Source organism: Anomalospiza imberbis, chromosome 5, assembly GCF_031753505.1.
Source record: "Anomalospiza imberbis isolate Cuckoo-Finch-1a 21T00152 chromosome 5, ASM3175350v1, whole genome shotgun sequence".
Taxonomy (NCBI): domain Eukaryota; kingdom Metazoa; phylum Chordata; class Aves; order Passeriformes; family Viduidae; genus Anomalospiza; species Anomalospiza imberbis.
Window position 1 is genome coordinate 50,758,659 of NC_089685.1, and position 26,635 is coordinate 50,785,293.

A 26,635-nucleotide genomic window follows, 5' to 3' on the forward strand; every position below is an offset into this window, starting at 1 on the left:
ACAAGGATTCTGGCATTGAAGTTTTTAATTGCAGGAATTATATTAGCAGTTCCCAGTGTTCAGGGGGGATGTGTGTGTATGTGTGCAGGAGGAGCTAATTAGATGTGTATAAATAATGGGCTTGGGAGCTTTTAATCCTAGATGTATTGTTCCATCCTTGCTAGCATTTCTTACAGTGGAACTGTTGAAAGTTAGAAAAGTATAAAGTTACACAAGAGCCACTTTCTCCCAATACAACTTTGAAACAACTGTGAGGTTGCTTTTGGTATTTCTATGTCATAAAAAATCTTTGAATTTATTCAGTGTTTTAATAAAAACATCTTAAAATATTATTATTTTTTATATTTTTTGAAGGTTTATTTTAATTAGATCTGTAGGTTGAGGGAATGGAAATAGTTAAACAGTCAGGATTTTTTTTTCTCTATTACAGACTTTAAAAAAGTCAGGTGATCTTTCTTCCCCATGCCTTCCTTCCCTTCTATGCCTTACTATATTTCATGTCAAATAAGGACCTTTCTATGTTCAAACTTTCAGAATATTCACAGATCACAAAACTTCCTTCAGCATCCATGTGCCTCAATAATGCTGTTCTTTCCTAATGAAAGCTAATATCCTGGTGGAATGGCTCCTCTGGAAGACCTCGAGTTTTGAGAGAGTTTGAGGAGTAAAACTGGCTTTCCAGAAGAGTCTTTCCAGAGTAAATCTGACCGCCTTAAACATGGGGCAGATATTTAATAATGGAGAGGGGCAGTTCAGCTCTTGCATGTGATGGTATTTCTACATCATTGTTGTTGTCGTGGGATTTAGCCACACCTAAGTTTGCTTCAGACTTGTTGACTTGGACTGTGGGCCCACTTGTGCTGTGTGCTAGCCCATCCACTGCTGATCCTGTGCCTACAAAGAAAGTTTTGTAGCCCCTTCAATTAGAGTGCTCTGGATACCCAAACCAGGTGATTTACAGGTGTATTCACACTGAACTGCTGCGATAGGGCTGTAAACTTTCTTGTAAACTGCTCTTAAAAGTTATCTTCTTCTCCATTTTAATGTGTTACAGCCCTGTCTGCTAAAGGCAGCCCACTATTGGTAAGGTTACTAATAAACCATGTTTTATTGCTGTATCTAAAGAAACAGATATTTTTCATTGTTTTATATAATAAAAAAATTGTTTCATGCTTAGAATACCTGTAGTAAATAACTCCAGTCTCAGTGCCTTGTTATCCCAGAGAAATCCATGTAGGTTTGCAGCAGCTGCAGTTCTGCCCCAGCTGGGCATCAGACATCTCTTGATGCAAGCATGTCTTTATTTTCTGAGTGCTAGGATTTGTCTTCATCCCATGGACTGCATCTTCCTCAGTTGCAAAGCCAGCACTTTCTGCTCATCTTGCTGATGTGGTGAGGGATGAGATAGTCCCCCCTCCTACATATGCCCAGAGGCTTGGCCATGGGATGGAGAGTGGCTGCTCCCTTCCATCACTAGACCTTTCTCTCTTACAGGGGAAGCAGCAGAAAGAAGACACTTTCTTCTCTTCCAGCCATTTCCCCTCCATTTTCTCTCCTCTTCCTGCTGCAGGAGAAAGAGCAGAGTGTGGGGCTGGGCCCAGTTGTGTTTAAAGCTCTGTTCCTGCCGAGGCCACAGCTCTGGCTTGCTGCTGATCTGCTGCCTCCCTCTGCCTTGCTGGTGAAGCCCTCCTATCCTTCAGTCTCAACCATGAACGTATTATCCTTACCCATGTAGCCCTCCAGCCCACTCCAGCATTGTTTCTGTTCCCCCAGCACTGATGTCTTTGTCTTGTGAACTCTGAGCCTCAAGCACAGCTCCATCCCTGCTTCACCGAGTTTTTTAGGCTTGGGTGATGCTAGAAGCTGCAAGACTGAAACCATCTTTCTGCAAGGGATGGTGAGGAGGTGTCACTTGTGAAAGAGGAGGATGGTGAAGACAACATCTCTACCCCTAAGAGCCATCTGTAGGCTTTCAGGAGAAAGGAATGAGCAGCAGAAGAGCTTATTCCTGTGTCCTGGCTGCTAAATTGCTTCTGTGCTGAGGAGCAAAGCTGGCACAAGGGTAGGCAGGACACATGGCTTCCCAGGCAAGCAATGGTGTGGGAATCATATGGTTCCTTAAAGCTTCTGTAGTAGTAGTAGAGGGGGTTTTGGGATTTGTTTGCTTGCTACTCACCAGTGCAGCATTCAGAAGAGAAAGGGCCTCTTTTGGAGCTGAGAGCACACAGCTTTTGTCCTTCATCTCTTGGCATTGGGACTTTGGTGCTGAAAAAGCAAGACAAAATCAACAGCACTCTGCTCCCTGGCTGAAAATAAAAAAGAATAAAAAACTTTGCTTTGAAATCCCTGGAGCTGTGCTTTGTTAGGGATTGGAGAAAGGATGTGGGAAGGAGAAGTGGCTGAGAGAAAGTGTGGGAGGGGCAGCACTGGGAAAATTCCCTGTCTCTTCTTCACCCTAACATCAATGAGTGGCTCTGAAGCTGGGCAGTCAGCACAGGCTGTGTCCCAGAGCAAGGAGAGGATGGTCCTGAGGGGATGAGGGAGGAAGTGCATCCCCACAGGGCCAGCTGCCTGGGCAAGAGGCATCCCATTGTTGTGCAGGCTTGCTCTGCAGAGTCTGTGGCAGCTCTGGCTGGCTGTGGGATAGCACACTCCACAGTTATCAAACATCAGAGATTACTGTTTGAGGAGAGCAAACACACTTCTCAGAGTGTTTTGCCCATGAACCACTTGTCCCTTTTCGAAGCTGAGAACTAATGCAAAATTTGAAGTCTGTGTTTTGAACCCACTTGCAGTATTTCAGGAGTGTCAAAGGTAGAATGTCCATTTTTAATAGTGATTAAAGTCCATGGCTGCCTAAAGCAGCTTGTCTTGATGTGGACTCTCTCAGACTCTCAATTGTGCTACCTAAACAAAGGCTGTTGGCAAAGCTCCAGTGTGAGTTATTGGCAAAGGGCTTCAGTTTTGGAGAAGATGAAGAGGTCCACAAGTTTTTGAGGAGAAAAAATCAGGGGGAAGGTTAGCCTACAATTTATTATTGTTTTTTATTGTTTTATTGTTTTTCACTTTTCCCCTATTTTTTACTCATTAAAATTCAGTCCCATTCTATTACATGGCAAAAAAAAGATTCCTTAACCAAGTTGAATTTTAACCTGCTTCAATCTTAAAATGCCAGGAGAGTTGAGATGGTAAATCATGTTGTGGCGGTGGTGCATTGGTGGTACTGGCAGCCTCAGGTTCTCAGAGATCATGAGTCTTTGAAAAACAAAAGTATCCTCACTCACAAACGTGTGCTTCATATATCACACTCTTGTTTTACATATCACTCCTGAAAGGTAAATCTTAACACAGCAAAATCAGAGGCAGGTAGAAGGGGAAAGATGCAATATATACACAGATTTTCCATTTGTAACAGTTGATGTTGCAAAATTACAAGGCATTGGATTTTCTGTTGTTTTCTGCAGACACTTATTAAAACACTGTTCAGGCTAAATGTATTTTATTTATTTATGGACTTTTTATGGGTGGTGCCCTCTACCTCAGCTTTGTGGGATGTCTGAAAGTATGCATCTGGAAACCCTTAGACCTGAAGGTCCAAAATCTAGAGCCAAATCCTTTCAAATCTGGAGGCTTGTGAATTTGACCTTTGGATGCAGCTCATTGAAAGAAAGTGACACAAGCAATGAAATGGGATCTAAATGTGGGTCAGTGCTCAGGACTAGGTGGGTTTTAAGGTAAGTTTTAAGAACTACCTTTTGGCCTGTCACACAACAGTGCCCCTTTTGTTTAGTAGCCTGTGTGGCCACAGTGTGTCAGTAACACGTTGCTGGGGAATGTGAGGCATTTCCTTGCTTGAATTAGCAGTCTTGGAGTCAGGGATGAATATCTCATTTGTTTTTCTAATCAGTGGACCCAAGCAAAACAAGTGAGAAAATAATGTACTGGTTCTCAGGCTGTCTGAGGTGAGGAGTTGAAGACTAACAGTTAACCAGTAAAACAGGAACAGCCTGAAGTGGTCTGTGGGGGGTGTTTTTTGTTTTGTTTTGTTTTTACAAGGCTTCATTTGACCTTGGACTGCTTGTGTGAAAAGAGTGAAAGTGAGTCTGGAGAGGATGTGCAGACAGGAATTAGCGCCACACAGCTGCTGTGCAGGTAAGGAGCTGCCTCCCTGTCACAGCACTCAGAGCCCACGAAACATCATCACCTGCCAGTGTAAAACCGGGGTTTCTAAATTTCCTTTCAATTGCAACAACAACAACAACAACAAAAGAGCTGCTGGAGAAGGGTAGCAGAGATAAGCAACCGGGGTGATTTCAGTGCTGGAGACCCAAATAAAGGGTTTGTTTTGTAAGTGGTTATGAATCTAAGCCATAAACCTTGACTCAGAGACTTTGGATGTTTACATAAGCTGTTTGCTGTGTATGCATCTCTGTCAAAGGATCTCAAGGATGCTTATCTTGTGAGGCTGAGCTTTTGATTTGCAACCAGAGTGTTTAACAAATGTTAAGGCAAACTGCGGAATGCGACTCAGCTGGTTTGTAGTAAAAGTTGTGTGATTTGAGGTAAGTTTTTCCCAGGTATAAACATTTATATTTTGGAAGGACGTCTGTGTTTTGTACTCTTAAAGTACTTTAAAGTAAGTTCTACAGCTTGAAACCTTTTCTCTCTACACGTGTTCTTACGTACTTATGGGATGGGCTTTTATCCTCAGTGTGTTTCCATTCATTTTTATCAGTTAAAGGAAATAAATAGCATTTGTTGTATAATAAAGAAATGAGATTCGGGGAACAAAGAAAGGATCTAGGCTTAGGGAACAAAGGGACATTTGTTGCTTTGTTTGTAGTCCTGCATAATAGGAGAGCAGTATTGCTTTGATGTCACTGACTACAGCTCAGCAAATTCAAAAACAATTTTAGTTATAAAAATAAATAGACATTATCAGTTTAAAGTAGGCCTTTGCCAACATTTGGGTTGTTTTTATCCATAATGATGTTATGGATACACCTGGCTCCACATGATGACATGATGAGGGGGACAGTGTCTCAATTACTTGGCCAAAAGCATATCTGGGACCTTACTAGATTCCCATCCCTGCTGCAAACTCTAAGATATTTTTCTATATTATTCCCATTGAAGTATTTCCAGCATTTCCTAACTTGACTTTTTAAATTTGATTTGTTCTTTTCTTTCAAAACACCAGAGCAATGTATTCAGCTAGCATCCATTTTCTTTTTTAGCTTATTCTTCCAGGCCTGGAAGGATTGAAATGGAGTCATCATTTAAGTTAGAAGAAATGTTAATGACTCCAAGCGTAAATTACCCGAATATATTCATTAGTAAGTGTTAAACTGCTACTGACTGGTGGCACTGTAGTTGAGCATCTCCAAAACATCCCATGAGAAACTGTGCCAGGGATATGGATTGAATTAATTTGAAACTATTTGCAATTGTGATTGAAATGTATTTTGTAAATAAGTCTCAGTGTGTTTGTGTTTATCTTCTGGCCTGTCAGAAAAACCAGAAATAGATGTCTGAAATGGCATTTGTCTTCATGAAATAGAGCTTTATTTTGTAAAAGTTAATTGCTAAGGATGTGTTGTTTTAGTGTAGTGAGGCAAGAGAGATGAATTCAGAAGTTGCTTTAGACCTCTCATGCAGTCATCTGGTACGTGTAGGACTGAGAATGCAGGACATGGATTTTGACTGCATTTAGGGTCTTACTCTTGCTGTGGAACAGGTCCTTTCCCTCCACTCTCCCCAGAAAAGATGATTGAAATTTCTTAGCTTTTTTATTTTACTTTTGTGGTAGGCTGCTCTGGGGTGACAGCCAGCTCTTGCGGGGTCCTCTTTTACTCTCAACAGCCCTCAGAAACAAGGTTTTTAATTTCTATGTATCAAAATTTCCTGGCTTAAGGAGTGTTAAATGTGAATGGGAGAACTGGGAAACTTAAGTCATCCATCTTACTGCATCATGTCATAAAAATAATCTGTAGCTGATGCTTTATTTCCCAGTGCTGAGCATTTGCAGCCCACGTGCACAAAGAGGAAGGCGAGTGGGACGAAAGACCAGCCCTCCCTCCCTCGGAGCAGTGACATCCAGGGCACGGTGTGTCCTCTGGGCCTTCAGACCTGCCAGCAGGCAGCTGATTCCTTTAACTCTGCGAACCTCTGGGCTTTAAAGGGTGGTGTGTTTTGCAGGTGGAGATCCAGAATGAGACCACCCCCAAAATAACAAAAAAATGGGCTTGAAGATGTTGGCCCTCGATGCCTCTGTGTGTGCTGTTTGATCTGGAAAAGAGGCAGCTTCTGGGTGGGAAAACTACCATTTCCTACATATGTAAAATGCTTAAGCACTTTTTTCCCCTTCTTTTTGAAGTCTGCCATCTTAATTAAAGATCAGATTTTGAAATCCATATCCAGGCAGCTTTCCTCTTTGCATCCAACAGACTGCAGTTCTATTCACGGAGTCCCTTGTTGGGTTTTTTTTTTCCCAGCTTTCCTTGTGTTTATTTGCAGGGCAGCATTTTGTTTTCTCTGTAAGCCGTTTGGAATACGTCTTCACCAGCGCTGTAGCCAGAGGGTTTGTATGTCATTCAAAAATAAAAATAAAAAAATCTCCACCTACTGAAAAGTGAACAGCACAGCCCTAGCAACCGGCTGGTGCGTTTGAACCAGAGGAAGGGACATTAAACAAGTAAGACCACATTATGCTGTCTCTGTTACAGCCAGGGATGGTGTAGAAATGCCAGCTAGTAATAAGATTAATCATAAATGATAGTGGAGAGAACTGCATTTGTATTGTATTTTTGTTTTTTTTTTTTTTTTATGGTGGGTTGTAAATACAGGCTTGATGAAGCGATGCTTGTTCTTGTCGGCATGAGCAGGGTATTCAGCTGGGAGCTCTAAAAGGGGGATCTGCCTATGTACAAACAGTCCCCCACACCCCACCTTGCACTGGTTGTGCACACAGGAAGGTAAGTGTTGTCATTTTCTTGGAAAGCAAGAGAAAACTTATTTTAAATTGTCTGTCAGGCAGGGCACTGTCAGTACTTTCCTCTCAGGTGAGTTGTCAGTGACGTTATGCCAGGGCTGGATTTCATGCATCTGCCTCTCTGTCTCCTGTGTGCACCTTGATATCTCATTTATCTGCCATGCCATAGATCAATCTGTGTTAAAATTATGCTTTTCCACCTTCCTGCTTTTGTGGATGAAAGGAATTTAAACTGCTTTTCATCATTAGCTATGCATTATTTTCCTAAGGAGCTCCATTGCACTCCTCCAGCATGGATTTTTGTTCACGTTACCTGTGTGGTTTTCCTTAATCCGTGCCAAGGAAAAAACCCCAAAGCCTTGAGTTTTCTCTTAGGTTTTATTTGTATTAGACCAAAGCCATAAACAGGAAAGAGTGGAACATACATATTGGAAAAGCTCTGCTGCATCAGTGGCCAGCTGAGGCTTCTCTCAAAGTTTGTGAAGTCAGAGGGTGCCCTTCAGGAGGCACAGGGATTAATCTGCTGGTGTTTTATTGTTGTCCCCTTTCCTGTAGCCCACAGAGGGCTGTTGATTGCTAATTTGTGTCTTTGGCTCCCTCTGCACCTCCCCTTTCCACCCCTTCCTCCTGCGGTTTGTTGTCTTTTCTGGTTCCATACAGTTTGGTCCTTTGCACCCCTGGTGTATGAGGTCCTCTTTGCCCTCTGCCCACTCCCTCCCCACATGCTGGTGATAGTTGTGCAAAGACTAAAAATAATTCTACGCTTTTGCTAGGGAAGGATACTTCCAATATTATTCTTCTATCACAGCAATTTTACTTCCTGACTGCTGGATGTGCTGCACTGTGCTGGGAAGGTGGCCAGAGCAGGATGTGCTGTTCCAGGCTAGTTTTCAATGGCCACTTTTAGGACCAAATAACCAGGGAAATGGGATTTTATTGCGTCATCCCCAGCTGTTTGGCTTGGGGGCTTTTTGTTCTTTTTGATTTCACCTCTCCAAGTTTCTCAGCTGTGGGCTTGGTCAGGCTGCTAACAGATGCTCTGTGAATGGTGGAAGCGTTTTTGGAGGTCTGTGTGTTTGCAGGGTCTTGCTTCAGTAAGTTTTATCTTAAAATTTCTCCCTGCTGCTCTCAGCAGTGCAGCTCCTTAGGGAGCAGCAGTGGAGGAAGCTCTGTACAAACCGACGTGTCTTTCCTTGGAGGCAGAGGCAGGTAACCTGGAAGTCTCTTGGATGCTGTTGGTACCACTGTCTGCTCCCATCAGTAGGGCTGCCTTAGGGATTTCTGACAACCATGGACAAACTCCCTGTTTAGGAAAGCAAGGAGTGCTTTTGGCAAACATCAGGGCTGGTTGTACCTGGATGAAGTGCAAGGATAGTGATTTTTCTGTGCCTATGAGCCACGGCTATATTGTGCAAATACAAATTAGCAGTTCCTTGTCCCCAGTATATGCATTTCCTAGCCACAAGGTGGGAATCAAGGGGTGTGCTGTGAACAAATAAGGTGAGGGAACACTCTATTCCTTTGTGTGTTTTTATCCTACATAGCCTTTCCTACCAGCCTCCAGGACTGTGTTTAATGCTTGATCATGAGCTGCACTGAGCTCGCTGATGCTGAGGTGGGAAGGCACCACTGGAGATCTCCAGCCCAGCTTCTGCCCAGAGCAGGGATGCCCAGGGCAGGCTGTGCCATGTAGGTTCCAGCTGGGCTGTGAGTAGCTCCAAGGTTGGAGACCCCAAAAGGGCAACCCTTTCAATTACTTGCCATCCTCATAGTAAAAAAGCTTTTAAAATGGTTTCTTTTTATTTAGGCTTTTTTTCCTTTCCCCTTTTTAATTCTAAGGTGAACTTCCCTGTGTTTTTACATGTGTCCATTGCCTCTTGCAATGCCACTGGGCACCTCTGAGAAGAGCCAGACTCTGTATTCTTCACTCGCCCCATGAGGTGTGTATGCACTTTGAAAAGCTCATGTGCACTTCTGATTGGCAGTCATTGACTGGCTTCTGTGGGTTTGTGTTTGCTTTGTGCTGTCGGTCTTTTCCCACTTAGAGCTATGAGGAATCAGTGTTTTGCCTGGGGCTGTAGAAGCCCCGGGCTTTCTCCTGTGTTCTTTGCCCTTGGAGGGAAATCCACAGCAGATTGTTCACACTCTGCCTTCATAGACACCCATATTTGAGCAAGACCTGATATCAGAGCCAGGAAATCTTAAGCAGATAAAAAAAGAGACTGTCTTCAGTGTTGTCCAAATGAATGTGTGTGCAAAAGCTGCATTTTCTGCTCATTTTTATCAGATGTGGAGGCACCGAACCAGTTGTCTTGTAGGATCTGCATATTCTGGCAGGTCTTATACTGATTGAAGCTGAATGCTTAAAACTGGGGGCTTCCTCCTTGAAGGCTGAAAGTCTTCAGTTATGATGCTACTGCATTTTTTAGGATTTGCAACATCTTCACTTACAGGTATTCTGACTGTTTAAAGTTCTCTTGGTTTTTCTGACTCTGACAGACACGTAATAAAACCAGGCATTTGCCAAAAGCGCAGCAGTCTTTGTGCTGCCTTTCAAAGGTTACCTTAGGGTTTGGACCTACTTCATGTAATAAAAATGTTGTTGTGAAAGATGAAATGTTTGTTGGCATTTTAAGGATAACATTTCAGCAAAGCTGGCTGGCAGCCTCCAATAAGAGCCACCTCCCAGCTGGGTCAGACCAATAAGGTGACTTGTAGGAGGGAAAAATCAGTTTATAACAGGGATTTTTGGTTAGATTTGTTTTTTAGTAGACTCTTTTTCAGGACTCATGCCAGAGATACCGTGAACGATTTTCTTAATTGCTCCTGTTGGGGCAAATGTCAGCAGTGGTGTGGCCTAATACAAAAACCAAATGGTAGGGCATGCAAAGGTTAAAGCGAGTTTTCCTTCCTGGTGTTTGTTTAGCTTTGTTCCCTAGCTGTATTTATAGCAGAAGCAGTCTCATGTGTATCAGATGAAAGCCAAGGCAATCTGGGCCATGTTGGTGGTTTGTGTGTCTGCTGTGGTGGGCTGGAGGGATTGGGAATGCCTCTGACCCCTGCAGCTCCACTTCAGCCAAGTTCCTAAGCACCTGCTTAAATTAACTTGTAGCCCATCAGGATTTTTGGTTTACTAGCTCACCTACAGGCAGCATGCTGGGCAGGCTTGCTTTTCCAGCCTGCTGGAAATACTCCTTTGGGGGCCACTTCTGGCTTGTAGAATTTTGAGCGTGAGATCAGCTTGCATTGTTACAATGTGAATCGGCTAAACTCAGAGCAGGGATAGTCCATGCACTCACGCTACATCCAGCAAGCCGTGGGCATCTGAGAGATCCTGCCTGTAGGCAAACAGTTCCATGCCAGGACCTCCTGGAGTGTCAGACATCCAAAAATCTCAGACAAGTGGTCAGACTTCTCTTTTTCTGTTTCTTGGGGAGAAAATTCCAGCAGACACAGATATGATTTGTTGCTGAGTTGCAGCTCCCTTTTAGTGATAGGAGGCCTGTGTCTTCTCTGTGAGCTTCCTGGATGTGCCCTGAGGGATTTCTGAGGTGTTCTGTGGGATGCCCGGTCAGTGGCATGGACCTGTGGGCAGAGCAGGCCATGGGCCACTAGGAACTGGGTCATCAGGTTGGTGCTTTGATTCCTCGATCTCAGTCCATGCCTCGAGGTGAATACCTCTGGGTTTTATTGTGGCCAGCAAATGGCCCCAATCTTCTTTCTGATCTGACAGCAGTGATGCCTGAATTCAGAGAACAGGCAGTGAAATTAAATTCTCTTTTGCAGATTAAATTACAGACTTGAGACTCTGGACCAGCTCATACCATCGACGTTTTACAGCTCCTTATGGTGTAGCTGGTGATTATTCCTGAGAAGAGAGAAGATGATGAGTGATGCAAGTGACATGCTCGCTGCGGCCCTGGAGCAGATGGATGGCATTATAGCAGGTAAACATCTGGGACAGGTGTTTTTTTTGCTTTTTTGGGTCCTCCTTTCTCCCACCCAGAGGACAGAGTTCTAGACAGAGAAGGGAATATGCTGGGAATTGCTTTCAGTGCCTTCCATTCTAGCTTAGAGTTAACAGATGACCAGAGTGGAGGGATTACACAGGCTCCATGGATTGAGTTTTCTCCTACCCTCTCTCAAAGGCCTGCTGGAAGTGGCTGAGTGATGCAGTTCAGCTCCTGCATGGAGCACCAGGGGAGTCAAGGACAATAGTGGCTACTCTGAGCTTCCCTCAACTCAGAAGACTTAAAACATTATTGAATTTTCTTTTTCTTTTTTTTTTCTTTTCAAAATTGGAATGCTTTGGGTCCAAACTTTGGAACTGCCTTGAACATCTGGATTTTTTATAATTACCTGTAAATTATAAGTTGCCCAGGGAGAGGCATTACAAAGAATGCAACCTCTGTTTTTAAGCTGAATCTAGTGAGATAGAAAATAATATAAATACCCAACACGTAGGAGGGAAAGATCAAGAAGTCAGCAGTCAAAAATGCCCTTGCAAGTATAGCAACACAGTTATAAATTTTTTAGTAGTTCCACTTAAGTACTTTTCCTTAGGGAAAAAATAATCATACAGTGTGTGCTTTGTTTGAACAATAACTCTTCTCTGCCTAAAGATATTAAGGACACATAGCAGGAACAAATGTAAAGGGGATTCAGTTTGATCATGATGATCTCTAAAAATACTTGTAAGCTGTGACTTCACTAATTTCCATAAGTAGACACTGGTATTTGGATCCGATCATGTATTTGTGTTTCCAAGAGCCCAAGTTGGTTATGGCAGGATGAGGTTTAATATAAAAACAAAATGTGATGTTGGAAGATTTAAGTTTCCACAGACTTCATTTACCCGTGTCTGTGAATAGATCTATAAAGGAATATTATAACAAAGCTCGTGTGCTGGGGAGGTTAGTTTTCTCTTTATTGTTTTCAGTGGGAATTTAGCATAATACTTGGATTTTTATGGCTTGCCAGATGGGGTGAATGAAAGTTCATGGAAGTGCATATATGGCATATCCTTGTAGTTTCTAGAAGTTGACAGCACAAATGAAGGTCTGTCATGAGCACATCTCATTGTGCCAAGGTATTACAGAATTAAGGTCACAAATCAGTGTACTGGAATTACAGTTGGAATTAGCTAGGTTGACTTACATCAACCTTAATCCTAAAATGACAGTTTCCTTTCTAACTTAATATATAGCAACTTCCAATGTAGGTCAAAGATGCATCCTGTGAGTTTATGCAAATGAGAGATTTTTCTCTTTATTAACATGCAAATGTCAGTGCTACTGTGTCAAATTGCTGGGTTTAAAATTATTCCCGTGCAGAAGCGATTTGGTCTTTTAATTTATCTTCATCTTTTTTATTATTTTAAAAAATTTCCAATGCCTTGGAGCAGCATAACATATTCCTGCATGGAAAATGCAGGGCATGGTTTCCTCTGGACACCATCACTGGAATGTGACTTGGATCATTCAGTGTCTGCAGGGTGACTCAGGGCATTGGCAGAGGATGTTCCATCCCTGGCAGCACATTCTGCCTTGGGAATTCATCCTGGGGAGCAGGAGCCCAGTCCACACCTCAACCCCACGGACAGGTTGTGGCATTCCCATTCCCTGAGGACCAGCCCACCTTGTTCCTGCTGGAGCTTCCCTCCCCAAGCACCAGTGCTGAGTTTGGTTGGGATAAACCCTACCGGGAGCAACCCCCGCCCCTTCCCAGCCTCGGGGTGTGCCCAACCCTCGTCCTGTGTCTGACGCTGTGTGATTTTGCTCCCTGCAGGTTCCAAGGCTCTGGAGTACTCCAATGGTATCTTTGACTGCCAGTCCCCCACCTCCCCGTTCATGGGGGGCCTGCGGGCACTGCACCTCGTGGAGGACCTGCGGGGCTTGCTGGAGATGATGGAAGCGGACGAGAGGGAGGGGCTGCGCTGCCAGGTCCCAGACTCCACGGCAGAGGCTCTCATCGAATGGCTCCAAAGTCAAATGGTACAGTCTCACCTTGTTTTACCTCTGCCAGGCTCATTTTGGGTGTTGGGTAGACTGGCTCTGTTTCACACAGCTATTTATAAGGCTTAGAGTGGGTATCAGGGAAGAGAATTTGTTTTGGACATACTGCTGTGGAGTCTTGGAAAAGCTGTTGCTCGAATGCCTCGTGCAGTGGGTTGGCCTTTGCTGTCTTTGATGTACCACTGTGCCTCAATCTAGGGAGCAAACAATACTTGGTAACTGCAGTTTATCTCAGAGGGATGGGGAAAGACTTTTTTTAAGAATCAGATGCTTAGGTGGGGCAAAGAAGTTGTTTTGAATTCTTTTCAGTAAAAAGCTTTTTTGGCAGTGGTTTTTATATGAGGATTAGTATTATTACTGAGATTTCTCACCTGTTTTATAACATAAGGGAGTGGTGTAAGCTCTACATTCCTTCAATCTAGATACCAAACCAAACTTCTATTTTCTGTATTTGTGAATTGGCTAGTTTTTGTCATCTTACTTTAAAAATACACAGAAATATAACTGAGAAAGAAGTTCTTTCCCCAAGACTTGGTTTTCCCAAAAAATCAACTATTATCCTAGTGTAGGTTACCCAAACACTGCGCTGGGAAATAAAATGTTGTGCTTACCAAAAGGTGAGTTAAAACAGCATCATTTTTGAAGAAGCTGCTGGGTTTGCCTCCAGATGCCCTGTGACTGGTGACTTCCAAGCAGGGCCAAGGAAGAGTCCTTGTGCTCGTGGTGTGTGGCAAGGTTTGTGTTGTGGAGGTTCGGGTGTGTGCAGGTTTTGGGGAAGCTCCAGCAGTGGAAGTCAGCAGTTGCTCCCAGAGGCCACACTTTGGTTTTTAAGCCATCCTCACCACAGCTGTCACAGTGACAGCAGTGAGTGGGTACTTCCACATGTTCTGTCAAATCCATCCTGCAGCCGTGGCCAGGTCCTGCTGTGTCACACACTGGGTGTTGGCCAAGGTGACACTGTGCTGCTGAAATTGGGGTGCCAGCCCTGGTGAGGGCTGGGGCTCCTGCAGGACTGTGGTGGCTCTGTGTTCCTTGTGCCCCGTGTGCCACTGCTGAGGAGACAGACGGCCATCATCACCTGCTCCCTTGCCAGGATGAGTGCTACACCCCCTGGGAAGGACTCAACTCCCTGGAGTCATGGCTGATCTCGCAGAAAGCATTTTTATCTCGAAAATGTGTTGATCTCAGTGCTCAGTCACAGCCCAGAGGACTGCTGGGTGCAGGGCTGTGTTTGCTGCGGCTGGCACTGGGCAGCCCTTTGTGCCATCTGCTGTCATGGGGGCTGAGTACAGCAGTGCAGGGACAGATGGGCACCTTGGACTTGCTTCTGTAGCCCTTGCAGAAAGATCTAAAGGAAGAGCCTTCTTTTTCCTTTTTGTAAATCTTTGCTTTGAACTACTCATTTGGAAATGCTTGAAACTTAATGAAGCATGTGGGAGTTCTCCCACTGCCTCCAGTGGGATTTGGATCTCGCCCCCACTGTCAAAGTGTGGCAGCCAATGCTGAGATCAGGAGGAGGAGACAGGAGTGACATTGAAGTTGGATCTTTAAAACAGGCAGAGCTCCTGCTAACATCAGCATTCCCTGCCTGTGTAACGTACAGCCGTGAACATCGCTGTAACTACTCGCTGCTCTCTGTGGACATAACAGGTTTCACGCAAATATGGCCTAAATAAATAAAAAATATGCCAAATAGACAGTCCTGGACACTGCACTCTCCCATGGTGTCCACAGTCATCTGTAGGCCATGTTTAGTGGTGCAGGTTATTCTGGAGTAAAGGGGCCCAGCAGCATGGCTGAGGCTGCAGTGCCTGCCGAGATTAGTGAGGTGGAGACCAGTCATTGCCCCTTGTGATGGCAGATGTGTGATTCAGGGTTGCCTGGCTGGTGGGGTCTGGAATGGGGCCTTTCAGACCCACAGGATGTGGATCACCTAATGGCAGTGAGACAGCAGTGGGTTTTTATTGCACCCATGGGCTCAGTGGGAGAGGAAGGGCTCTGTTGTACCATGCAGTTTAGTGCCTCCCAACCACTGGAAACGATGTGCTGGGGTTGTGAGTACCAAAGATTGCAGAAAATTGCTATTCCATCTATGCTTCAATTACTCCTTATTCTGCCTCAAATTATTACCCTGTATTCTCTGTCATCCTTAAAGCCCCTTGTAGAAAAAACGTATGATTCCACTTACAGTGTGCTACAGCTACAGGATTTGCAGGTGTCACTGGTGACACCAGTCCCTGTCTGAGCAGGGAGGTGTCACATGAAGTGCCTGGATGATTTGCAGGAAGGTTTTTTGCACCTATGCCCCTCCTTACAGAGGAAGGGCAGACACCTTCTTTGTTTGAAACTGGTTTAATCCTCCGTGCATGAAGTTGCATCCCCTAGAATGCTGGAACTGGTGTGTGACATCCCATGTGAGGCTGTAAGCCTCTTGTGTCTCAGAGGAAAACAAAAATAGTGTTTGCTGCTTCCAAACAGTGTGTCACAGGAGAAAAATCTTCCCCTGGCTCCTGCAGCCAAACTACTGGTGCCCACATTGGGAAAAGGGGATGACAGCAGTGCCCCAAAGTTTCTGTAAAATAGGGCAGAGCGTTCAGTCCTGCCATGCCAGAATGGGCTGCCATGAGTCCTTGATCCTCTTCCCTTCTGCTCCTCTCCGTGTGTGGGTGCAAGCACTCAAAAAGGGCCAGTGGGTTAAAACACCTCGTGCTGCTTTTTGTTTTTTAACGGGTGGGTGCCAGATGGCCACATGACACCAGAGCACACGTACAGTGCCTGTACATCTGGCACAGTTCTTCCAGCAGAATCCATCATGTGGTCCCCAAGGGGAGCTGGGAGAAGTTGTACATGCAGCTCTCTGCTGCAGAAAGAAGTTAGTTTAACAGTAACATGTCATTGCAGCTCAAACTGATCTGTGCTGCTGAAACCCTTCTCACATCTCCATGTGCAAATGGTGAATGTCGTGGGTGAAATTACAAATGAGGCCATTTGTTCCAAGACTGCAAAGGACTGAGACCTTTCTGAGCTCAAACATGTTTGGACTCTATGCTTTCACCAGGAACCAGGCCTGAAATCCATAGCCAGGTCATAGCTATTCCAAAGTTCTGGAGTTTTTTCAGAATACTCTTGGTCAGCAGAAATGTTTGATGTATTTCAGTGTGCACCTTAATAAGGCATGTGCTGTACTCTGTGAAAATGGAGCTTCTGGCTTCACTACAGGCAGTGTGTGAGTAATCTCTAACATCAGCACCAGTAGCAAAACCATTTTAAACAAAACTCTACGTTTTACAAGACCAAGGCAGCCTTGTTGTGTCCAGCTGAAAGCTGATAGATCCATCTCTTGAAGAGTAATTCTCACAAACCTTGCTCCCAGCCATGAGCATTGCTCCAGATTTTCTTCAGTTGAAACAAACAAGAGACAGTTTTCCTTCTCGTTATTAATTTTCCTGAAAGTGGTTGGGAGTTTTTTTGCATTTTTAAAAAAATACATCTTATGCAACTACTTTCCCAGAAAGAGGAAACCAACTGTGTCTTGTTAAAAAGAAGAGTGAAGGGTAGGAGTGGGTGGACAGTGCCTTCCCACACCTCAGAGCCATTTTCCCCATGCTTCTGATCTGAACTTGTGTATGTGTGTGTCTTCCTGGTGTGTGCCTTCTCTTCTTTAAAGGATGTGCCCCTGAAGTGAAAGAGCCAGGATAACATAATATTTTTTCTTTAAAACCCACAGCAAGTGCAGCTTTGGAAGTGACTTTCTGAATTTAAATATATATATGTTATAAGGCGTATTTTAATAATTATTTTCACTCCATAAGTGAATTTCTGTAATTGATTTTAGAGTCAAGCAAAACTTCATGGCCTCCAAAGATTTCTTGAATCATATAAAATCATAGAATCGTTAAGGTTGGAAAAGACCTTTAAGATCACCATCAAGTCCAGACACAGAATATTTTCAGCTCATCTCAGGATGATGGTTGAGCTGAGGTATCCATCGTGGCTCATGCAATCCAATGTGTTGCTGCTGCCTCACAGACCAGCTTCAGATTTTGACATTTTTCCTTTAAGTTGGTTCTTCCAGACAGTAGCTGGGAGTAATGAGAGTTAATATGAGGGGCTATTAGCTCTCAGAGAGGAATTTTCCTTGCTGGGTAGATATAGCTTTGTAATCTTACAGAGTTATGCTGACCTATTTGGACAAGAGGGTGATTCCCAAGTGGAGGAAGCGGTTTGGTTAGCCAGAAATCATCTCTTATTCATGGGGAAAAAAATAAATCTTGTCTTCAAACTCAAGTTTGTTGTTTGATTATCCTGGTGTGGGCGTGCAGTGCAGTCATTTGATTCAGCTTCTGCTTATGTTGAGTTTGTGTATCAAAAGTCCTATGCTAATGTGCGACACCAGGGTGTTACCACCAAACAGTTTGAGATCTCTCCTTGAGCTGCAGTATGAAAGGAGTCTTGTGATACCCTGTCATCATCCACTCCCTGCTGGCAATGCATTCTGTCCACCTCCCAAAGTTCTGGAAGCACAGGACCCTGCTTCTTGCTGAAGGTGACCATCCAGATTGGTGTGTTTTTAACACTGGAAGATAATATGGGCTCATTTGTGGTATGCCTTGCTGTCACATCTTCATGCATCAGGGATGAGTTCTTTGGCAGTAAGAACAACCCATCGAAAACCACCATTCCCAATCCAAAATGAATCAGTTTGGCTTAAAAAGCACAGCTTCTGCTCGTCCTTTGCTCTCCTGATATCTCCAGAGTTATTCAGCACTCATGGGTTTGAGATTTTTCTCTATCAATGGTAGTTGTAGGCATTTCATTATAATAATAAAACTGGTTTTGAGATAATCACAGGACACTCAGAGCTGGGCTCTGTGGTCAGAAATACTAAGAATTTGTCATGCTGCTCCTGGTAGTGGGTCAATTGAAACCCAAGGACAGAGGTTGGTTGTTATTGTGGCTTCTTACATCACTCCAAAGTGTGACATAAACTTGGGACAAGCCACTTGTGAGACCTGGGACAGCTGAGTCAACTTCTTCCATTTTTTCTGGGCGTCTACACGTGAATTAATTGCATGTGTTCCTGCAGCTTTTACAATTACTAGGAAAGCCCCTCCTGTTTACTTTGTGCTCAGGTGAAGGGGGTGGGAATTGCTCTTTTCTCCTGTGCTGTTGGGTCGGATGCTTTCCGGGAGGGTCCGGAGGAGGGAGCTGCGCTGGTGAAAGAACGAGGGTGGAGGTGGCTGGGTGCCACTTGCGTGGGGCTGTCCTTGCTCCCGGTCAGGTTTTGGCTGCTCTGCACCTCCCTGCCTGCATCCTCCTCCTGTGTGTGCCGGGTTGGAGGAGTTTCGCGCCGGGCTTTGATGTGTTAATTCCCCAGAGCTGCTTGCTCCGCCTGAGGAGCGCTGCTGCTTCCCACGTCTCCCACTCTGCTCGCCTCCATCCTCGGCTGGGCAAGGGGACCTGCTGTCACTTAACCTCGGCTCCGAGGAGCCCGGAGCCCTCAGCCTCAGTTTCTGGCGTCTGTGAATGCACGAAAACAGTCATGACCAGCATGGAGTATAGCTGGGACATTCACGGCCACTGCGTCTGGCTAAATAAGGTAAGGAGATCTCTGCCTGTGCTGGCTCCTGCATTTCTCCCAGTGACAAGCCATAGCTGGGCAGCGCTGGGAATGAGCCTCTCGTCCTTCTCCTGCACCAGGCACCAGGTGGGCTGCTGTTGAGGAAACAGAATTTTGTGGAAAGGTTGCATCTTCCCTGCTCAGCAGCGTGTTATTTATGCTTACAAAATGTTTCAGGTAAATGCCTCAGAGTGAAGGGCTGTGTTCAGCTGCTTTTCTTTCAGAATTCACTTTTATTTTTTAAAATATCATCTGGGGCCTTTGAGTGGGTGTGTGGTTGTTTTTATTTTTCCCCTTCTTATTCTCTGGGGAGGAAGTAACCTGCAAACTTTAGGAAAAGCTTAGCAGCAGGTCTGCTGCTGGAGTATATGGAACAGGCTGCAAATAATAGGAGCAGGGAAGTGGGAAATGCAGGAGAGGCTGGTTTGGGAGGGCAGAGGTGGGCTCCCACATAAACTGGTTACACCCCAGCTCAGACAGTATGACCACTATGAATTTGGGATGGGATTGATGCTGACAGAGAGTAAAGCTGTCACGGGTCTGTATCACAGGTAGTGGGTACTTGGCTTGGGGGACCCGGAGGCTCTGCCCAAAGCACACCAATTGATGCTGAGGTAGCTGAGGCTGGAGGAACCCTCTTGCAAGGGGCTCTAAAGCTGAGGGAACAAGCAGAACAGCAGCAGCTTTGTTTAACTGAGCATAGGTAATGTGTATTGTAATGATCTGAACCACATAAGCATGTTGATGAGCTCTAATTTAACTCCAGATGGTCAGGAAAGAGGTGTTGGGAAAGGCTCACTTGCCCAACTGTGACTTGACTGTGGTGGTCAAAACAGTCAGTGCAATCTGCTGTACAGGGAAAGGATGCTGTGGAGTTGCAGCTCCTTCTATACAAACCAAACTGCACATACAGCAAGAGCAGTGTGATTTGTGCTGCTTATTTCATCTCCAAAGCAGAAGAGAAAATGAAGGAAAATGAGCGTATCAGCTGTGGTAAGCTAAAAATGAGGTTTATTTTTAAAGGAGAATTTAGCAACTGGAAGGAAACTGATTTTTTTAAATTATTATTTTTTTATTATTAGGTTTAAACCAGCAGCCACTAGAAACGTTCCTGTGGTTTGGAATTCTAACTCACTTCCAGGGAAAAGGGATTAAAGACTGAAGGCAGGCAAGCTGTGAAAGTTTGGTGATGCTTCTACTTACTACAGGAATAATTCCCTCCAGAGCAGCGTGGATTTTTACACTTAGATGATTACAGACAAAGCTTTACACACATGTTAAACAGATTAGCTGTGGATTGATCTTACAGAGTTTATAAGTGCACTGGGTCTGATTTTACAAGGCATTTTAAGTAAATGCTTGACCTCAAACTTCTGTGAAGCCTCTGTGGCATTGTGACAACTGTTCTTTTGTTTTTAGGATTAAAATCAGTATTGGTAAATCTGCATTCTCTTCTCATATAGTGTTTTGCAATTAATCACTAACATTTGAAAACACAAGCAAAATCTAGCTGCTTAGCTGAAGATAATTTTAAGTTACTGATGAAAAGAGCCTTCTTCAGGAAGTGGAAAGCCTTTCTTAACACAGCTCGTAAAGTATGCTAATCCTTTATAGACTTAAACAATGCAAATTTGATCCAGAACTACCAAGTGCCCTAAATATGCTTGCAGTTGCTGGTCAATCAAATATCTGCTTTTCTTTTTTGCTTCTCGTACTGTTTTATATCTTTCCTTCCCCCTCCTGAAAGCGGAGCTGTTGCTCTGCAGAGTGAGTAGTTGCTGGGCTCAGTCCCAGGGGAGGATGCAGATTCCCTGGTGGAGAGATGCTCCTGAGGGACATGCTGAGTGTTGCTCACCCAGATTTTGCACATACCAGGTCTCCTGGCATTTTTCAGACCTCCCTGCAGCCCATTCCTTCCCACTGGGGCTCCCTCCACCCCATTTCCTGATGCACTACTTCCCTAAATCCAGTGTTTGAATATATTCCTGCTCCATTTCTCCTCAGTCCTGCTCACTACCATTATTGCTCTGTTCTTCACATATGTTTCATCTCCCCTCTTCCTTCCTCATCTCTCTGGGAAGAATATCATACCAGGAATCAACTTTTTGCCTCCAGAGCAAAGATCTGGCATGGTGTCGTGTGTCCAGTGCCTGCAGGTCCTGGGTCTGTGCCCCTCTGTAAGCAGTGCTTAGGCTGCTGCTCTTGGAAATAGCTGCCATGCTCTTTCTCTATCATCCATTCTCCAACTGTCATCGTTTTCTCCACTGAAAGCAAAGTCAGGGGCTTTCTTACCTTTTCATACCTCAAATTAATAGTCACTCACGGGTATTATACAGAAGTTACAATACTTCAGACAAAAAGCAAACAATTCTTGTGTTTTACACAGAATTTTCTGGGTTTGGTGCGCTACAGGAGGTCTGGTTTTATGCAGATTTTAGAAAATATTTCTGGCAATACCCAGAAAAGAGATCTTTGCACCCAGTACATACAGCTTGCAAAACCAAGGCATCTCTGTAAGGTTTCTCCCAAAGAATAGATGAACTGCCCTAAGTGTTTGACAGGATAAGAGGAAATGGCCTCAAGTTGTGCCAGAGGTGGAATTAGGTCAGATATTACAAAAAGTTTCTTTCCTGAAGGGGTTATTAAACATTGGAACAGGCTGTCTGGGGATGTGGTGGAGTCACCCTCCCTGGAGGGATTTAAAAAATGTGTGGATATGGCATTTGAGAACATGGTTTAGTGGTGAACATGGTGATGGTGCTGGGTTGATGGTTGGGCTTGATGATTTTAGAGGTATTTTCCAGCCTTAAGGAGTCTGTGATTCTGTTAGCACTAATTTTTGTTTTGTGGGAGAACAGCCTTTTCACTTGTCCTGTTTGGGGTTCCCATCACCTCTTTCTAATGTCAGGGTGCAGCTGCAGCCTGAGCTCTCCCTCTCCCAACACTCCTACTTTAAAGCCAAGGCTGCTGTGCTGAGCCAAGCAGATTTTTCCTGAGACATGTGAGCGGAGTTTAACAACAAAGGTGTCTTGGCAAGATGCTGTGCACAATGACTAACACTGTGCTTTCACACCTCGTTGGTTTTCACAGACATTTTAATCGTGCTGTGAAACCAAGACTTCCCTCCCCACATTTTCTTCCTGCAGTCTTTGGTTTTATTTAATTTGTGTCTGGTTACGCTGACTGGAGCTATCCAGAGGGTCAGTGGTTCAGGTGTTGATGTGGTGGTTGGGAGGCAGTGAGTCAAGGCTGTGCTTTGGCAGGGAATTCCATGTTAGCCCCAGCAGCATGGAGAGGTGTCTTTGCAGCTCTGCTACCTGTAGTGAGGGATGGATACCACTTTCCCACTTCAGACACACGCACCGGACTGATAAATGTGTTGTGTATTGCAAAATACAGATGCTGTTCTTATGCAGGCTGAGTAAGTGCTTCAGGTGTACTGGAGCTCTTAATGGACAAGGGAGCTGCAGAGCAGTAAAAGTAGACAAAACCCTCAGTTCTGTTTTCACAAACAACTCAGGTCACAAAATCCGAAGCATAATCTACTGGTTGAACAGCTAAAAGGTTTATTTCATTTTGAATCCTTTCACCTAAATTGAAGTGTTACAAAATGGAACATCTCACTGATCTTGAATGGCATGAGCTAAATTCTGGTAGAGGTCAGGGGGGAAGATATGGCAAACTCAGAAGTTCAGAGGAATTTTGTCCTGGGGTTTAGTGTCTGGGTGGTCAGGTGGCTTACTATTGTGCTGCTAAATAATTCAGATACAGGGTCATAATTCAGATAATTGTGATGAGGTAATGGTACAAATTACTAGAGAGCATCCTTTCTATGTCTGCTGGAGCAAATTTCGGGGGAGATATTATGGTCACCGAGTGAAATTTCATGCTTGGGAGACGCTTTTGGTACTGCTCAGTGGTTTAAGGCTTGCTAGGCTAAAGCCTGATTTCTTGAGAGCACTGAGGTGAGGTTAAGCACTTTCACCTTCTCCTGTTTGCTTTATGTCAGATCTTTAAGTGATGCTGGAGGGAGTTTTATTGTTTCAGGCTCAAACAAGGCAGTTTCTCCCACCACCCAAGGTCAGACATGTAACTTAGAAAAGGAGTTTTAGCCAGCAGGTTTCCTGAGGTATCCTCTGTAATCAGGGGAGATCCAAAGCAGGAGCTGGAGGCTTGGAGCTCCTCAGTGGTGATGGCCTCTCAAGGCAGGGTGTACTGCAGGCTCACAGGAGCACAAGGATCAGTCACACAATTTCTTTTCATCACATATTCAGAAAGAAATCAGGGCCCCTCAACATTGTTGGGTGTCTCTGCTGATCACCCTGGATTTCAGAGCAGCTTCTAAGTCTCCTCTAAGCAATTTATGCCATGATGGCAGCAAGACTTCCTTTTCTGAGCCAAGATCTGATTGTGGCCTGGATCACGGAGTACTTTGAGACAGCTTTGAATATGGATAGAACCAAATCCTTCCCGCTGCTCAAAAGCATTGGAGTTATTATGAAGAAAGTTGCTGATTCCTCTGAACTCTCTGATAGCATTAATATGTATTCTTGTTTCTCTCTAGCCTCAGGCAGCTTTACAAAGAGATGTGTTTAGAGTGCAGACGTTCACCCATACCCAGTAGAATGTGCCTGATGTAAAAGGATGTCTCTGACTGTGTGTATGACTTGCAAGAAGCATAATACACATTTTGTAGATTGTATGTTTGGCTTTTTTCACTTGCTGAATGTCTCAGGGTATTTGTCTCTTTGCAAGTATGGCTTAGCATTGTGTAGCAATGAGTCCAAGTTTTGTTAGCAAAATGCTGAATGCACAGTAAGTGAATTTTGCAGAACTGGGTCAACAGAAGGTTCTTCCTTTCTCATCTTTAAGCCCCTGAAGAATTCTCTCCTGAAGGGTGGTCATTTGTCCTTTGTTGACAGTTTGTTTGATTTGTAACTCTTAGGGGGCTGGAGAATATTTCAAACATGTTCTTAAATTGTGCAGACTAAAATTGCTCTCATTAGGTTCTTTGATAGTGTTAGATGATACTGTGGCACAACAGCTGACTATACAATATTTGTTGTCTTTTCCAGACTAATGGACACATATCTGGGAATGGAGATGTTTATCAAGAAAGGCTGGCTCGTCTGGAAAATGATAAGGAATCTCTTGTTCTGCAAGTGAGTTGTCACCCAAATAATTTTTTTCGGCTCTTTCATTCACGAGACTGTCTGAAAGTGTTTGATAAAACCTCTGAGAATTTATTTGGGGTTGTGATGTCTTGGACAGTGTTCAGAAGACTTGCTGATATGTGAGAATTAACCCAGATTAGAGAAAGGTATGAATTTAGATTGCAGGAAAAACCTAAAGGTCTTTCTGTCTGTGTATCTGTTCTCTTTGAATTTGGTTAGCGGAGCAGGTCTGCAGAGCAGCCACCTACTTAGATCCATGTGTATCCTTAAGATCACCATTTCCCAGGGCCATTCACATGATGTCTGCATCAGGAGACAGTTGTCCTGTCCTTAGGAAAGGTGACAAAAGCTGCAGGACTGGCCAGCCAGCAGAAGGAGCCAAGCAGCTCCTTGGTGGTCCTGCTCCCATGCTGCTGGGCTGGACGGGCTCAGCCCTGGCTGCTCTGACTGCTGGCTTCCTCTTGCTGTTGGAGCCAGGAATACCTGGCACCCCTTGGACTCCACAGGTGGCATCCCCTGATGTGGACCCAGCCTAGGGGCTGTGACAGCCCTGAGCTCACCCTCCTTCCCAGCAGTACTGCAGGAAGAGCCTGTTGAAAATGAAAAAATTCATTCAGAAAAGGCAAAATGGGAATCTGTCTGCAGTCTTAAAAATGTTGTCTTGGTCTTACCCAGCCTCTGGCTGTGTGTTTTAACCTTCTTTGCTTTTATTGTTCTGAAAAGGGGAAAGTGCTTGTTATGATACACTGTGTACAATCACTTGGGAAGGAGAATAAATTATAAGCAGTGAAGTTTATGTGGTGGTTAAGGCGGGAGCTAATGGGTTGAGTTAATGTATTGCCACAGCAAAGGCATAATTATTGGTAGTAAAATGCAGCAGCCACCCTTTGTGAAAACCTCCAGTGAGGAGAGGAGTTGCAGAATTGCAATGTATCTGCCAGAACTTTGGCTGAAATTCTAGTAAGTGTGAGGGGAGAGCCTTCCCTCCTCTCCTGTTTCCTTTGCCACGTGGTGTGTCCACTGCAGAGCTCTGCTCCTCCTCCTCTTCCCCCCTGCATGGTCCCAGTTAATCTTTGGCCCAGCCAGCACTGTTGCTCACCTGCAGTTCTTCAGCTGACACATATGGCACAGGTGCAAGGTGTTAAACATGCATCCCTTTTTTCCTGCTGTCCAGGTAAGTGTGCTTACAGACCAGGTGGAGGCCCAAGGAGAAAAGATCCGGGATCTGGAGTTCTGCCTGGAGGAGCACAGGGAGAAGCTGAATGCCACGGAGGAGATGCTGCAGCAGGTATTTCACAGCTCCTTGTCTGCCTTGCTGTCTTCTCTTCCTTCTGTCTTAACAAACTTTGGGGAGAGCAGTGCCCTCCAAGGTGTTGCAGCCCTTGATGTTTCTTAACTAAGGGATCATTTTCTACCACATTGGCTTTCAAGTCTCTGTACTTAGTAATGTTAGTGCTGCTTTATGCTGCAGGAATCCAGTTCTGCCCTCCTTTGAGTCCTTCCCCACTGAACTTCTAAGAGCCTTAGATTAAAGCCTCTGGCAGGATGGGTGGATTGCCCTCACAGCTCCCTGCTGCCCAGAGCCACTGTGATGGCAGAAAGGCTTTTTTCTTGTCCTGGCAGCCAGCCCGTGCTAGTGCCCCTGTGATCCCAGATTCCTAGGTGCCTGGAATCTGTCAGATGGATAATAGCTGTGTCTCAGAGCTTCACATAGTGCAAGGATGAGGGTGATGCTATTCCCCATGATGGAGACCTTTAGCTGTCAAAATAAATAACTGGTTTCTTCCCCTTGGGTAAATAATGCCATTCTCTTCCTCTTTATCTTGAATCAGGAGCTTTTAAGTAGAACAACCCTTGAAACTCAGAAGCTGGATCTTATGGCAGAGATTTCCACTCTGAAATTAAAGCTTACATCTGTAGAGAAGGATAGGTTGGACTATGAGGACAGATTCAGAGACACAGAGGTGAGTAAACCCCAACAAGATAAATTGTGAAAGCTGTGTGTCTTCACATTACCTGAACGTTTTCTGGGACTTATTTTCTTTTTTGTCAGGCATGAAAGGGGGCTCATCTTTAAGGTTAGAACATGTTCCTTTTAAAGTAAAAAGTGTCCTCTTTGTTAAATTCTGGTTTTACCAAGGAAGATTTCCAAAGGCAGTTTTTGATTCTGGCTGTCAGGTCTCAGGAGGGATGGATTTAGGTTGGATTTAAATGAAATCATGAACATACTGCACTCTCCTGAGCCCACATAAAACTGTAACCTTCTGAGTAAGGCATGTCTGAGGCAAGTACAAAAAGCACCCATGTGCAGAGACACTGCACAGGAACAGAACTTTTGGGGTTGCTAACAGAGAGTGAGCTGACTCGCTGTGGGGCTGTTGGGAAGCCTGACTTCAGACCCCAGCCTTATGGGAGCCCAGAAGCAGAGGCTGGGGGAACAGAGCCGGGTGGAGCTGCCATCCCTGGCAGTGCTCTCCTGAGGCATTTCCCTCTGTGCTGCAGGTCTGTGTGAACCTCGCTCATGTTGGAAACCAGAAAGGCTCAAAGCAGGTGGGCAAACCCAGGAAAGTCCAAGTATCAGCTCAGCTGTCCTGACAGGATGATAGAGCCTGTATCAGAAATACCTCAATGTCTGCCTATGAAGCAGAACAAAATTTCCAGTTCTGGATTCATAACTGAGCTGGAATGTCAGGTGTTTGTTATGGTTGTGGATGATCCCGGTGTCATTTGTTTCTAGAAGGAAAGAAGCCGTATTGCCATGACAGGACACAAAATTGCCGTTTCCACTTCTGCCAGTGGTTTTCCAACTGCTCAGTTTCCAGTAAAGCACCATTCC

At 44.6% G+C, this 26,635-nt stretch overlaps 1 protein-coding gene across 24 annotated transcripts in view; it reads left to right on the top strand.

Moving 5' to 3' along the window:
• PPFIBP1 (PPFIA binding protein 1) overlaps positions 1–26,635 on the top strand; it is a 102,279-nt gene that overhangs the window by 43,748 nt on the left and 31,896 nt on the right. For 18 of the 24 annotated variants that reach the window (XM_068190705.1, XM_068190709.1, XM_068190711.1 and 15 more), the window contains exons 2-6: positions 10,778–10,938; positions 12,779–12,984; positions 23,701–23,787; positions 24,974–25,087; positions 25,632–25,763. In XM_068190705.1, the coding sequence (XP_068046806.1) occupies positions 10,875–10,938; positions 12,779–12,984; positions 23,701–23,787; positions 24,974–25,087; positions 25,632–25,763 (603 nt within the window). In that variant the 5' untranslated portion in view covers positions 10,778–10,874. Of the gene's footprint in view, positions 1–6,672; positions 6,695–6,800; positions 6,975–10,777; positions 10,939–12,778; positions 12,985–18,252; positions 18,605–18,778; positions 18,803–23,700; positions 23,788–24,973; positions 25,088–25,631; positions 25,764–26,635 lie in introns of those variants that run through there. The other 6 variants (XM_068190701.1, XM_068190703.1, XM_068190702.1 and 3 more) reach the window with 6 other exon arrangements.